Source organism: Hemitrygon akajei, chromosome 18 (assembly GCF_048418815.1).
Source record: "Hemitrygon akajei chromosome 18, sHemAka1.3, whole genome shotgun sequence".
Taxonomy (NCBI): domain Eukaryota; kingdom Metazoa; phylum Chordata; class Chondrichthyes; order Myliobatiformes; family Dasyatidae; genus Hemitrygon; species Hemitrygon akajei.
The window spans coordinates 36,483,313-36,498,260 of NC_133141.1; the positions used below are offsets into that span (position 1 = coordinate 36,483,313).

At 43.8% G+C, this 14,948-nt stretch overlaps 1 protein-coding gene across 3 annotated transcripts in view; it reads left to right on the forward strand.

Moving 5' to 3' along the window:
- Positions 1–14,948, forward strand: part of LOC140741323 (TANK-binding kinase 1-binding protein 1-like) — a 178,504-nt gene that overhangs the window by 12,825 nt on the left and 150,731 nt on the right. For 2 of the 3 annotated variants that reach the window (XM_073071407.1, XM_073071405.1), the window contains exon 2: positions 10,773–11,017. In XM_073071407.1, the coding sequence (XP_072927508.1) occupies positions 10,793–11,017 (225 nt within the window). In that variant the 5' untranslated portion in view covers positions 10,773–10,792. Of the gene's footprint in view, positions 1–5,834; positions 6,186–10,772; positions 11,018–14,948 lie in introns of all 3 variants that reach the window. The other variant, XM_073071406.1, reaches the window with a different exon arrangement.

Here is a 14,948-nt window from a genome sequence, read left to right on the forward strand (position 1 = left end):
TAGATTCATGAGTATTGATATCGAGGTGAGGTTTAGGGAGCTGTTGCTCCAGTAAACTGTAGATCAAAGTCAAAAGTAAATTTATTATCAAAGTACATATATGTCACCATATGCTACATTGCAACTCATTTATGAAAAACTATCCACAACAAAAACTGGCAAGCAGCCAATAAGCAAAATAAGAAAAATTGTGCAATTAACAAAAAAAGTTAAAGTGAGAGCATGTGTTGTAGAGTCCTTGAAAGTGACTCTATAGGTTATGGAGTCAGTTCAGCGTTGAGGTGAGCGGAATTGTTCACGTTCGTTCAGGAGCTTGATGGTTGTCGGGTAATAACTGTTCCTGAATCTGGTGGTGTGGGACCCAAGGCTTCTTTCTCTACATCCTGCCCAATTATTATACTGAATGAGAGCATGGCCTGGATGACTGGGGTCCTTGATAATGGGTGCAGCACTTTTTGTAACTGTGCTCAGTGACTGGGAGGGCTTTGCACGTGATAGACTGTGCTGTAGCCACTGTATGCCAGTGGGGGTGGGAAGGAAGGCTTGGGTGGTTGACAGGCTGTCAGATTTGCCTGGAAGTCTTGACGACTGGTGGCTTTGCACTTGTCTTACTTTAGCAGTGAATCACCTCTTGCACTACCATGGACTTGTCTTTTTTTGGCACAGATGTCTATTTGTACACTTTTTTCCACTTCACTTTCTGATACAGGGCCTTGTAAAAGTATTTAGCCCCCAACCCTTTGTTCGCACAAATGTGTATTACAACCAGGGATTTTGATCAACTTAACTGAGAATTTTTATTTGTGAATCACATGCACTTTATTTCATAGGAGAGCCCCCCCAAAAACAGGGAAAATTGGAAAGCATGAAAAAAGATTAAAAACTGTACTGTCAGCAGACTTCCAGTCCCTGCTTGTAATACTCATTTATATGAACAAAGGGTTGTGGGCCGAATACTGTTTCAAGGCATTGGATAAATGATATATATTTAAGCTCCGTGTGTTGTCTGGAAGCAAATTTTTTGTTGTATCTGCATCTCACTGTACTTGTGCGCATGACAATTGATCCAGGCAAGTGGAGAATTCTCCACTGTGCTCTTGATTCCACTGCAGGCTCAGGATACTCGATCTCTGACCTGTGTTGCTATTGATGTAGTCCCCACCATTTATACTGGGATATTAATGGTGGGGACTTAGTGATGATGGTGCCATTGCTGAGGTAAGGTATAAATAGTTAGAAACTCTGTTGCTGGAGATAATCATTACCTGGCACTTTAATGGAGCTAAAAGAACATAAACATTACAGTACAGTCCAGGCCCTGTGGCCCACAGTGCACCGATCTTAATAACCTACTCTAGATCAATCTAACCCTTCCCTCCTACATAGCAATCCATTTTTCATCATCCATGTGTCCCTTAAATGCCCCTAATGTATCTGCCTCTGCAACGTTACTTGTCACTTACCAGTCTGTGCCTGACTTTGGTCCAGGTCTTGCTATGTGCAGGCACGGGCTACCTCATTTGCTGGGAAGCTGTTAGTTTAATTAGTTATTGTGCGATAATCAGTGAACATCCCTACTTCATTAGTCGGGGGATTCAGTTCTTAAGCTGCAAGGTAATGTTATAGCTCTGTAAGGCTCTGGTGAGACCACACTTGGAGTATTGTGTTCAGTTCTGGTCACCTCATTATAGGAAAGATGTGGAAGCTTCAGAGATAGCACCAAGGAGATTTACCAGGACGTACAACACGCTGGAGGAACTCAGCAGGTCAGGCAGCATCCGTGGATTTACCAGGATGGTGCCTGGATTAGAGAGCATATCTTATGAGGACAGGTTGAATGAGCTAGGACTTTTCTTTTTAGAGCAAAGGAGGATGAGTGGTGACTTGATAGAGATGTACAAGATAAGAAGGAATAGATTGAGTGGACAGCCATAGATTTCCCCCCAGGGCAGAAATAGTTAATACAAGGGGGCATAACTAAGGTGTTGGAGGAAAGTATGGGGGGGATCTCAAGTAGGTTTGTTATAAGCAGGGGTGTCAAACTCATTTTAGGTCACGGGCCGGATTGAGCAAAATGCAGCTTCATGCGGGCCGGATCAGTCGGACGCGTGCGAACGCAGCTTTCGTTGCCTCCGTTTTTTCAGCCTGCTCTCATGTGTCTCAGTCTCTGCTATAACTACAAAGTGTTTCACTTTACAAATTCCGTTTCTTATGAAGAAGACTGCCGAATAAACACTAAAAACCCTGAAAACCTGGTACCTGAATAAACTCAGCATTAGCCATATCATACGCCATAGGCGCTTCGATTACTGGGGCCAGCTTTAATAGTAATTAGATATTATCTCGCGGGCCAAAGATAATTCCACCACGGGCCGGATTTGGCCCGCGGGCCTCGAGTTTGACATATATGTTATACAGAGTGATTGGTGCGTGGAATCATTAAACTCTTAGATTGGCACATAGATGAAAGAAAAATGGAGGGCTATGCGGGAGGAAAGGGTTAGATTGATCTTGGAGCAGGTTAAAAGGTCGGCACAACATCATGGGCCCAAGGGCCTGTGCTGTGTTATACTGTACAATGTTCTGTGTTCTGACTTTGTGATAGAAGAAAGGTCATTCAGCTGCTGCTTCTCCTCAGCACCTGAAGATGGCTGTGCCTAGGACACTGTCTTAAGTAATTTCTGTAGAGATGTTCTGGCTTTGAACTGACAAACTTCTGACAATAACAACTGTCAATGCCATTTACAGTCCAAACACTCAAAGCCCCACCTTACTGAGCAGCAAGAACTCAAAGGCAGCAGGGCTTTCAGAGCCCGCTGAAGGACACCGCGAATCCTTGTATGATAACAGTGAGCTGGCTGTAATTTGGAAGAGTCACAAAGGCACTAAACCAGAGATCTTTAATATTCTGACTAAATGGAAGGTGGCGGTTTGCAGATGTTTGATAATCTGCATACAATCTAGTTGCTGGGAAGGCAAGTAGTTTCTGGTGCTCAATCTGTGCTACTCCAATTTGCAAATGGAAATGTTTCAAAGAGAAGAAATAACTTGGCTCATCATAGCTCTGCCCAGTCTTTGAACTATGTATCCAATTAGTCACACACCCTGCCGTTTCTCCTCAGTGTTCCAATGTTTTCCTTTTCAAGTTTAACAACTAACCTTGACATCTCAGTCGTGATGAGCAGATGAATTCCTAAACTGTACACTGGAAAGAGAAAGAACAAGCATCTCTCACTTCCAGTCCTTCAGGGCTTTGAAATTTTAAATTAAATGCAATTAATTTGCCACTTCTGAGCACTGCAGAATTCTGTCATTTGCTGATCAATAAAATAATTATTTATAATTTACTATTGAAAAACCCTAAATCAACAATAGGTAGATAATAGCACTGGAAAAAAATGTGGGTGTTTTTCCTTTCTCTACAACTCAGACGCCTGGGAACCCAATTATTGCCCCATTTAAGGGCAAGTAACAAGGTTAAGTTCTCTTTCTGAATCTGAGTCTCATTTGTTCTTGTATTATCTATTAGCCCATCAATGGTAAGAGCATAGAAACTATTCAACTTCTCAGGCCTCATATCAGATCAGGGATTGGGAGAACTGTTCATTGTACAGTAGACATCCTTTAAATAGTTCAAATTCTCTGTGAATTGGCTGCTTTAGAAAAGAATCTGGTCAACATTCTACAGAAGAGACTGAGAGAAAAAGAGACAAAGACAAGCACTCCACTCGAATTCAATCCCAATAGGAATACGTAAATATTCTCACTGCATTGGGTTCGAGTAGGACAGGTTAATAGCGACCATAGGTGACTGCAAGACCCTGTTGGACATAGGTAATATAACATTCTGCAAGTCTGGTGCATCGGTTCATTGGCAAGACTGATGGTGGGGGGAGCTGCCTGGACCAGGCCCCCATGCCACGGCGTCGCCTGTTACAGCCACCCAGGGGAGGAGATGCAGGAGGCGGTGTGGGAGAGGTCAGAGGTGTGGTGGGAGTGCTGGGATCCGTGCTGGTCCCTGCAGGCTGCTCTCCTGTTGGTGCTGCTCTGCAGTGTTCACTCCCTGGAAGACAAGCAGGATTGCCTTCATCCGTGACTGACCCGGCAAGAGATGAGGAACTGCTACGCGCATGTTCTTGCAGAAACATGGCTCCAGGCCAACATCCCATCCACCATCAATCTTCAGTCCATGTCACTCAGGGACTTGTGCGAATATTATATGTGTGACTGCATGTGCTATCATAACTATACGTGCTGTGTGTGACTGAATGTACTGTATTTTGCACCTTAGATCCAGAGGAACATTGTTTCATTTGACTGTATTTTTGTGTATGGTTAAATGGCAATTAAACTTGAACTTGAGCAGTTTGATTATGGGGTCAGTGCAAGCTCCTATTTCCTTTCTACCACCCCCCCCCCCCCCCCCCCCACCGGCCATCACCGCCACTACAACACTTCCATCAGATTCAATGCATTGGCACCCTTATCTTTGCTTTTATTACATGTAGGCCTGTTTAAATTAATACAAAATGCTGGAAGAATGTCATGAGGGTGTAGATGGATTGATGTTCACAGTCTTTTACCCAGGGTTGGGGAATCAAGAACTAGAGGGCATAAGTTTAAGGTGAGAAGGAAGAGGTTTTATCAGAATGTATGGGGCAATGTTTTTTTTTGCCCGTGGGGTGGTCTATGAATGGAATGAGCTGCCAGAGAAAGTGGTATTTAAAAGGCACCAGGATGGGTATATGGCCTCCAAGAGGCCCACAATCTTGTTGTAGGGTTTGGAGGCTTGTGTGTCTCAATGACTCGGAGGGCTATGTTGGCTGGAGTCAGGGATTTATGCTTTGGCTCTTGGTAGGGTTGCTTGTGCAAAACAGGTCAAAGGGTAGAGGCCAGACTAAGAGTGGTCCACCAAGCCTCCAGGTTTGGAGGTTCAACTCGGGGCTAACAACCCTGACTGGTCAAACAGAATTGCTACGGAAACGGCAGTGAAGAATCCTGAGTGCGACGGTATTCCTGAGTCTCCACCCGGGACTCGCACAATTGACAGTAAGCCAAAAGGAGGCTACCGACACGATGAAGGAAGCCGTGAACGTCACCAGAGATGGAGGACCTTCATTGCTGCCCTAAACAGGCAAAAGAAGAAGACAAATATATGGATAGGAAAGGTTCAGAGGGATTTGGACCAAATAAGGGCAAACAAGACTAGCTAAGATGTGAACCCTGGTCAGCCTGCAGCACTTTAGGGTGAGTTTATTTCAATGCTGCATGAGTCTGAATCTATAACTAATGCATTATCTGTGGAAAGCAAAAGCAGTTAATATTTAGTGTCCAAAGACTGGACTATCTGCATTACTTTATCTTCAGTTTTATTATTTCCCATTGTTTAAATGAATAGCAGGCTTTGATATATAAGCTACGAGAAACTGATTTCATTGGCAGAAGGGTTGGTAATCAGAGGGTAGAATTTAAGACAACAGAATCAATGTGCTGAATTACTATGATCTAGAATATGAAGAAAGGTGGAAGATTTAATGGAGATCAGAAACTACAGATGCCAGAGATCAAAAAGTAATAACTGAAAATGCTGGAAACACTCAGCAGGTCAGGGAACATCGGTGGAAAGAGAAACTGAGTTAATGTTTCAGGTTGAGGAAGACCAATCATATCTGGGTAACAGAGAAAATGTTAGGTTAAAATTGCAGAGAGGGTGGGGGAGGGCTGGTTTGTGAAAAGGGAACATCTAAATCTAATGAGCACTTGTATGTTCCTTTGTTGATTTTTGTTCTTTCTCCCTCTCTCTCATCAACACCTTATCACCATGGCAACTCCAGACTCATGCTACCAGGGATGGATCCTTTTTGATGGATGTGCTAATCTTATTCAAACATATAAGATCCTAGAGGTCCACAGCAGTGTAGATTTTGAGAGGTTTCGACACGTAGGAGTGTCTCGAACAAGGGGCACAACTGCAAGATGGGGGACAGAGATGGTTATTTAAAACTGTGGTGTGTAGAAATTTCTTCCTGCAAAGGACGGTGAATCTCTGGAGCTTTCTATGCTGGCTGGTTGTGGTGGCTTGATCTGTGGAAGGATTTAAAGAGGAGGTGGATACATTTTTGGAAGATCAGTGATTCCACTGGTGGACCAGGCTAGAGGGACCAAGTGGCCTACTCCTGCTCCAGGTTAGTTGTGTTCTTATGATATTGAACTACATTTGTATGGGGTGCCACTGTAGCGTAGGGGTTACAGTGCCAGCGTCTCTGGTTCAATTCCCGCTGCTGCCTGTAGAAGTTTGTACGTTCTCCCTGTGACTGCATGGGTTTCAACTGGCTTCTCCAGTTTTCTCCCAGATCCCAAAGATGAATTGGTTCCATGGTGTAATTGGATGGCACAGGCTCATTGAGCCAGAAGAGCCTGATATCATGCTGTATCTCTAAATTTAAAAAAAATTAAAAACTGGCTAGTTCTGACACAGAAAAAAAGTTACCTGAAAATATTGAATTTATTATTGTATCTGGAAGGCTACAAAGTGCTCAGATGGAAAATGAGATGCTGTTCTATATTTACATTGGGTCTTGTTATATAAGGGGAACACAAGAGATTTTGGAAATCTTGAGCTCCCTTTTCCATTCATCCCTCCCAACTGATCTTCCTCCTGGTGCTTATCCTTGCAAGCATCTGCATCTGCCCCTGCACCTCCTCCCTCACCACCATTCAGAGTCCTAAACAGTCCTTCCAGGCGAGGTGACACTCCACCTCCTCCATTGGGGTTGTCTATGGTATCTGGTGCTCCTGGTGCAGCATCTTCTACATCAGTGAGACCTGGTGCAGATTGGGGCACTGTTTTGTCGAGTACCCTCACTCTGTCCGCCACAAAAGAGAGGATCTCCAGTGGCTACCCATTTCAATTAAAATTTCTATTCCATCCTGACATATTCTCCAAGCTGATGGCGCGAACAGCGATTTCTCTAACTTCTGATAGTTTCTCCCCCTCCCCCTTTCTCCCTTTTTCCATTCCCCATTCTGGTTACCTTCTCAGCCCTTCTCTTTTCCTCACCTACCCATCACCTCCTTCCCTTTCTTCCATGGTCCACCATCCTCTCCTATTAGATTCCTTTTTCTTCAGCCTTTTATCTTTTTCGTTTATTCTTTCCCAGCTTCCCATATCATCCCTCCTCCCCCACACAGCCACCTTTTCCCCTCTCACCTGATCACATCTATCACCTGGGAGCCTGTATCCTCCAACCCCACCCCCACCTAGCTTCCGCCTCCTCGCTTTCTAGTCCAGCCTGAAACGCCACATGTTTATTCCCCTCCTTAGATTCTGCCTGACATGCTGAGTTCCTTCAGTATTTTGTGTTGTATGAGGGGAGCTGTTGATTTATTGGAAGAGCTAGGGAGTTGCAAAGGAAATGTTCCCTTTAGAAGGCTGAAAGGGGAAGGGAGGGGAGGATGGGATGTGCCCATTCTAACAATGACTTCCTTTCTTGTTTAATCCTTCACAAACTCTCAAGCGCAGCTGGTTACATTGACTCTGCCACCCTCTTCCCACTCCTTCCTTATGATAGCAGAGAATTCGATTCCCGTCTCTGACACTCCCTCGTAGCTTCACTTCCTTATCCTTGTCTCCTTCAGCATCCGATTTCTCAGGCTCTACTTGGCTCTCTTCCATCTAGATCAGTGTATGTGTAAAATTACTAACTATGTGCAGTCACTTCAGTGTTCTGGAGTTTCAGTGTGCGAGGAATGACTCATTTTAAATTTCTAACTGGGAAGTGAAAGTGCAGTAGGAATGTATTCATAGCGACTGAAACCACAGTCAATATCAAAGCCTGAGCCAGGCCTTCTGCCGTGAATAACATTTGCTTATTTTTATACTAAAGCACACAAAATGTCTGAAAATCTTGAACATAAACATTCCACAGTTTTTGTACAGATTGATCACCAAGTTAAGGTTAACTACAAATAGTTTGAGTTCTAGGATTAGGTCTTAATGTCAGAATGGGAAATTAGTAGAAAGGTTCGTTTTTAATCATCACAAAGAGAAAGGGAAACTGTCAGCGAGGTCAAACAAAAGTTGAATCTCTGCCGGTCATGGTTAACCCTTTTATTACCAAAGGATTTTACTTTTAGCTTCAGAAACCTCGATCTTGTGCAAAATTTTGGTTATGCAGAGTAAGGGAGTAAATCAGACAAGGTAATGTATGGTTAATAAGTAAGCCGAATTGTAAAGGATCTTGTTCTGATTAGTAATTGTTCATAGAAGTAAGGGAGGTGTGGAGGTAGGTTGGAGAGTAGGAGGAAGAAAAGAGGAATCAATTAGAACATACAGTACGGCATAGTACAGGCCCTTTGATCCATGATGTTGTGCCAACCTTCTAACCTACTCTAAGATCAATCTAACTCTTCCATCCTACAGAGCCCTCCATTTGTCTATCATCCATGTGCCTATCTAAGAGTTTCTTAAAAGTCCCCTGCCTCTACCTCAACCCCTGGCAGGGCTCATCCACACACTCAGTACTCTCTGTGTTTAAAAACTTAACCTTTGACATCCCCTTCTATATTTTCCTCCAATCGCCTTAAAATTGTGCCCCTCACATTATCCATTTCCACCCTGGGGGAAAAAGTCTCTGGCTGTCTACTCTATTCCTCTTATCATCTTGTACACCTTTATCAAGTCACCTCTCATCATCCTCTGCTCCAAAGAGAAAAGGTCTAGCTCACTCAACCTATTAAGACATGCTCTCTAATCCAGGCAGCATCCTGGTAAAACTCCCCTGCATCTCCTCTAAAGCTTCCGCGTCCTTCCTATAATGAAGCAGCAGGGTAAACTCCACCAGGATAACATCATAGGCTCATTGGGAGGATATTTAATATGTCCCTTCTCTCATTTGAAGATAGATATATGAAGATGTTGAAATGCTTCCTGGAGCACATCGCTAGGTTGTGGAAGGATAGGATGAGAGTGAACCAAATAAAGCAGATGTACACTTTTCACCCTGGAAAGGAAAGAGTTAAAAGCAGCAGGCTGCTTTATGAGCCTTGCTTTCAATTTGAATCCAGAGAGAATAGCACATTAATGAGGGGAAGCTCCACCATTAGGTCTCCCAGTCTTAAAATGGGATGCTGCTGTCCCATAGCTCACGTGACTCTGGTCCGATCCTGTCTCTTTTTCCCTGTGGCTGCGTGCATTTCCCTTGGCTGATCCGGTTTTCACCCACATCCCAAAGACACGCGGACTGGTAGGTTAATTGGCCACTGTCATTTGCCTCTAGTGTCTGGGTGAGCGGTAGAGTCTGGAGAAGTTGGTGGGAAATGTGGGGAAAATAAAATGGGATTAATGCGCTTGATAATCAGGATTGACTCAATGTGCTGAAGAGCCTGCTTCCATCTCATAGGACTTTATACCCCTAAAATGAGCCTCCATCTCCCTATCTGGCACAAGGGGAAGATCTGAAGCCACAAGCGAGTGCAGATGCTGGAATCTGGAAAAAGCTCCAACAGATTTTTTGTTGCTAAGGGAAGATCTCATTGTCTAGGTTTGTAGCAGGGAAGGACAAAGAGAAGTATCCTGGTCAACATACTTCCCTCAATGAGCCACATCCTAAGTTTGAAAGTAGTTCATTCTAGTTATGGAAGCTTGCTGTGTATAAATATGGTGCTGTATTTCCATTGAGGATAGGTTGGACAGACTAGCCTTGTATCCATGGAGTTTAGAAGGTTGAATACTGAACTGTATAAAATTTTGAGGGGTCTTGATAGACTTCATGTAGACAAGATATTTCTTGTAGGGGAGTCTAAGATTAGCTTTATTTGTTACATGGACATTGAAGCATGCAATGAAATGCGTCTAGAGTTAGAGGTCACTTTCAAAATGAAGATTTGTCGATTTAAGGCGGTGGTGGCCTTCTCAGTCAATAGACTGTGAGGCTTTGGAAGTCTGTCCTTAAATGGAAGCAAGGTATTTGAATATATATAAGGTGGTGGCAATTAGATTCTTGATAAACAATGAATGAAACATCACTGGGTTTGAGCGTTGAGATCACAGTTGGATCAGCCAAGAACATTAATTTGCGGAGGATCCCAGAGGAGGGAGGGGGTAATCTGGGAGGAGGGGAAGGAGGTTCTGTGGCTCGTATAACAACTGCAACGATGCTTCAAAGTCACATCATTGAGTGACTCTCAATGTCAGCATGAACATTGATTGCTAACTTCTGATAATTTCTCCCTCCTCCCCTTCTCTTTTTTTTCTATTCCCCATTCTGGCTCCCTTCTCACCCCTTCTCCACACTGCCCATCAATTTCCTCTGGTGCCCCTCTTCCTTCCCTTTCTCCAGCGGTCCACGGTCCTCTCCTTTAGCCCTTTACGTCATCCACCTGTCACCTTCCAGCTTCTCACTTCATCACCCCTCCCTCAGCCACCCTTTTTCCCTCTCATCTGGTCTCACCTATCACCTGCCAGCCCTGTACTCCTTCCCATCCCCTTCCCTCACTTTATTATTTTGGCTTCTTCCCCATTCCTTTTCTGTCCTGATGAAGGGCTTCAGTCCAAAATGTTAACTGTTTTATTCCCCTCCAAGACCTGCCGAGTTCCTTCAGCATTTTGTGTGTGTTACTCTGAATTTCCAGCACCTGCAGACTCTCTTGTGTACATCAATGAGTGAGACACTAATTGTGTGAAGTTTGTGTGAATGTCCTCTGTTATATATGATACTTACTTTCTGCTTGAATAAATGGGCACTGATACATTTTTATCTCACTTGTAACAGTTTCCCAATGACTGCCTACTATGGATTCCTACAACTTCGAAGAAGATATCAGTATACTGACACAAGAAGGGCTGCATGATGAGGAGGACTGGGTTGACACCCCCAATACAGACCTGACCGGAGAGGAGCACTCCGCCTCCCACTTTGCCCTGATCACGGCCTACAACGATATCAAACAGAGGTTGATTGGGATGGAAAGGGACAACTCCACTTTGAAGAGGAAACTCAGGCAGTATGATCTCAAGGTAAAACTTGGCATCAAATTTCATTCCTGGTAAAGCTGCGATGTGCCCTAGTCCTACCTTGGAAAGTGACTCTGACTGGAAATATCTCTGTGGAGTGGATGTTTCATACAGTGGGGGAGTCTAGGACCAGAGGACACAGCCTCAGAATAGAAGGACGTCCCTTTAGAGCAGAGATGAGGAGGAATTTCTTTAGCCAGAGGGTGGTGAAACTGTGGAATTCATTGTCACAGACGGCTGTGGAGGCCAGGTCATTGGGTATATTTAAAGTGGAGGTTGATTGGTTCTTGATTAGTCAGGGCGTCAAGGAGAAGGCAGGAGAATGGGGTTGAGAGGGATAATAAATCAGCCACGATTGAATGGCGGGGCAGACTCAATGGACCAAATGCCCTAATTCTATTCCTATGTATTATGGTCAAAATAAAGTATGGCGTTCCCCTATGGTTCTGTGTGAGGCTGCAGGGTGGTGATGCCCTAAGATGCTAGGTGTGTAGAGAAGTGTTAAATGGACGAATTGCATATCCCAGCAGCCGAGAGTTGTGATATCCCTCCAGAGGAGGAGAACTTAAAGTGGCTGTGCTGCTTCAAGTAGTGAAACCGGCTTGGGCAGGTTTGTTCCTGAGTAAAGGATGCGAATGGGTTCCACATGTGCCTTCCAGTCACTGGGAAATGGTTAGGAGTCCCCTAGCAATAAAGAGCAAAGAATCCACCCTTTAAAGAGGCGATACCGGGCTGTGCAGCCTGCTTCTGTGCTGTAGTGCTCTCTGCAGTGTGCGGTGATGATGTTACAGGGCCAGCAGTCAGAGTTCAGCTCGCTGATTCAATTACTAGTGAAATTAAGTCCAAATAACAATAAATAAAGGACAACAAATAGCAGCAACCACAAATGGACTGATTAAAGAACAAATGCCACTGATCCAAATAAAGAAGGAATGCCATTACGGGATGTAACAACCTCAAAGACATGAAATTGATGAATTACTGATTTCTGTGCAAGTACAAAAATGGTTTGTTTTGAGCTGTAAGATTGAAGCTCCTTACCAGCAACTTAACATATGGAGGCAGACTTTCCCTTGCAAGTAATAAATATGCATATAATTTGATCCACCCTGAACTGGTTGTAGTTTGTTACTGTTAGAAGATCTAGCTGAATGGTAGATTACAGGTAAACTGGTTTATTATCGTTGGGTGTAACTGAGATGTAGTGAAAAACTTTTGCATGCCAACCATATCTTGATGCATGTGCAAATACATGGTTTTAACCCAGAATATTGACAAATAATCTCCTCACTCAGATGCTGCTTGACCTGCTGAGTTCCTCCTTCTGATTGTCAGTAGATTGGATGGGCATCGTGATCAGCATGAACAAGATGAGCCGAAGGGCTGTTTCCATGCGGTATTACTAGTAGGATCTTGACGATTGTAGGGATGACTTACAGCAGACTGAAAAGCTTGAGCTTGTAGGTATTAAGATAGAGGATGTGCTGGAGCTTTTGGAAAGCATCAAGTTGGATAAGTTGCCAGGACCGGATAAGATGTACCCCAGGCTACTGTGGGAAGCGAGGGAGGAGATTGCTGAGCCTCTGGCGATGATCTTTGCATCATCAGTGAGGACAGGAGAGGTTCCAGAGGATTGGAAGGTTGCGGATGTTGTTCCTGTATTCAAAAAAGGGAGTAGTGATAGCCCAGAAAATTATAGACCAGTGAGTCTTACTTCAGTGGTTGGTAAGCTGATGGAGAAGATCCTGAGAGTCAGGATTTATGAACATTTGGTGAGGCATAATATAATTAGGAATAGTCAGCATGGCTTTGTCAAAGGCAAATCGTGCCTTATGAGCCTGATTGAATTTTTTTGAGGATGTTACTAAACACATTGATGAAGGTAGAGCAGTAGACATAGTGTTTATGGATTTTAGTAAGGCATTTGATAAGGTACCCCATGCAAGACTTATTGAGAAAGTAAGGAGGCATGGGATCCAAGGGGTCATTGCTTTGTGGATCCAGAATTGACTTGCCCACAGAAGACAAAGAGTGGTTGTAGACAATTCATATTCTGCATGGAGATCGGTCACCAGTGGAGTGCCTCAGGGATCTGTTCTGGGACCCCTACTCTTCATGATTTTTATAAATGACCTGGATGAGGAAGTGGAGGGATGGGTTAGTAAATTTGCTGATGGCACAAAGATTGTGGGTGTTGTGGATAGTGTGGAGGGCTGTCAGAGGTTATAGCACGACATCGATAGGATGCAAAACTGGGCTGAGAAGTGGCAGATGGAGTTCAACCCAGATAAGTGCGAGGTGGCTCATTTTGGTAGGTCAAATATGATGGCAGAATATAATATAAATGGTAAGACTCTTGGCAGTGTGGAGCATCAGAGGGATCTTGGGGTCTGAGTCCATAGGACACTCAAATCTCCTACGCAGGTTGACTGTGTGGTTAAGAAGGCATATGGTGCATTGGCCTTCATCAATCGTGGGATTGAGTTTAAGAGCCAAGAGGTAATGTTGCAGCTATATAGGACCCTGGTCAGACCCCACTTGGAGTACTGTGCTCAGATCTGGTTGCCTCACTATAGGAAGGATGTGGAAACCATAGAAAGGGTGCAGAGGAGATTTACAAGGATGTTGCCTGGATTGGGGAGCATGCCTGATGAGGATAGGTTGAGTGAACTTGGCCTTTTCTCCTTGGAGTGACGGAGGATGAGAGGTGACCTGATAGAGGTGTACAAGATGATGAGAGGCATTGATCATGTGGATAGTCAGAGGCTTTTCCCAGGGCTGAAATGGCTAACACAAGAGGGCAAAGTTTTAAGGTGCTTGGAAGTGGGTACAGAGGAGATGTCAGGGGTAAGTTTTTTACTCAGAGAGTGGTGAGTGCATGGAATGGGCTTCCGGTGGTGGTGGTGGAGGCGGAAATGATAGGGTCTTTTAAGAGACTCTTGGATGGATACATGAAGCTTGGAAGAATAGAGGGCTATGGATAAGCCTAGGTAGTTCTAAGGTAAGGACATGTTCGGCACAGCTTTGTGGGCCGAAGGGCCTGTATTGTGCTGTAGGTTTTCTATGTTTCTATGACTCTATCTTCACTCTCCTTTCCTCTCAGTTCCATAGCAGTTAATAAATAAGGGGGTACAAGATACGATAAATTTGATGGAAAGATGCATTGCTTTTAAGAGAAAATATTTTAAAGTCCATTGTGCACGTTGATTTATATTGAATTGATTTGATCTGGTTTCAAGGTTTAAACGTCTGGGAAAAATTGGTAATAGGACAGTAAAATTAATGGAGTGAATCAGCAGCTCCACTTAGTGCATGTGTGGTGTATTCACACGTCTGTCTTCCATGTGGTGCTGCTTAACACAAGAACAACCTTCCTGCTTCATCAAAAAGTTCCTTTAATAAAATTGGAATCCACTGAGCTACAACTGAAGCAGTGAGCAAGCAGGGGAGTTCATCTAAATATAGCACAGTGTGAGAGAATAGGTTACGGTGAGAGCGTGTGAAAGTGGGTCAGTTCTTGTACTCTTCAATCATCTCAGACATGAGGGAAGCCCAGTAAATGTGGGCAGTCAGCCAAACTGGGAAATTTAGGTTGAAGTAGGTAAGGTAAGAAAGAATTAGCAAAGAGGTTTTTGAGACTGGGATAACAATAAAACCACCCAAACAAAAATATTTTAATTTACAGGTATCTTCTTGTGTGAACAGCCAAAATGCTGGTGCACATGGTGCTTATGGCTACCTGTTAATGTTGCTTCAGATTATAACATTAAAATTGTCAAAGTCTATTTTCAAACTGTGTCTGCTTATTAATCAATAACAAACTTTGCAGCGGAATCACCAATACCTGCCTTATCTTCTTATCTCCTAATTGATATCCATATCTCTCATTAAATAGGGCTTTTGGTATCTCTGTATCCTCCTTCAGCTCGCTAGC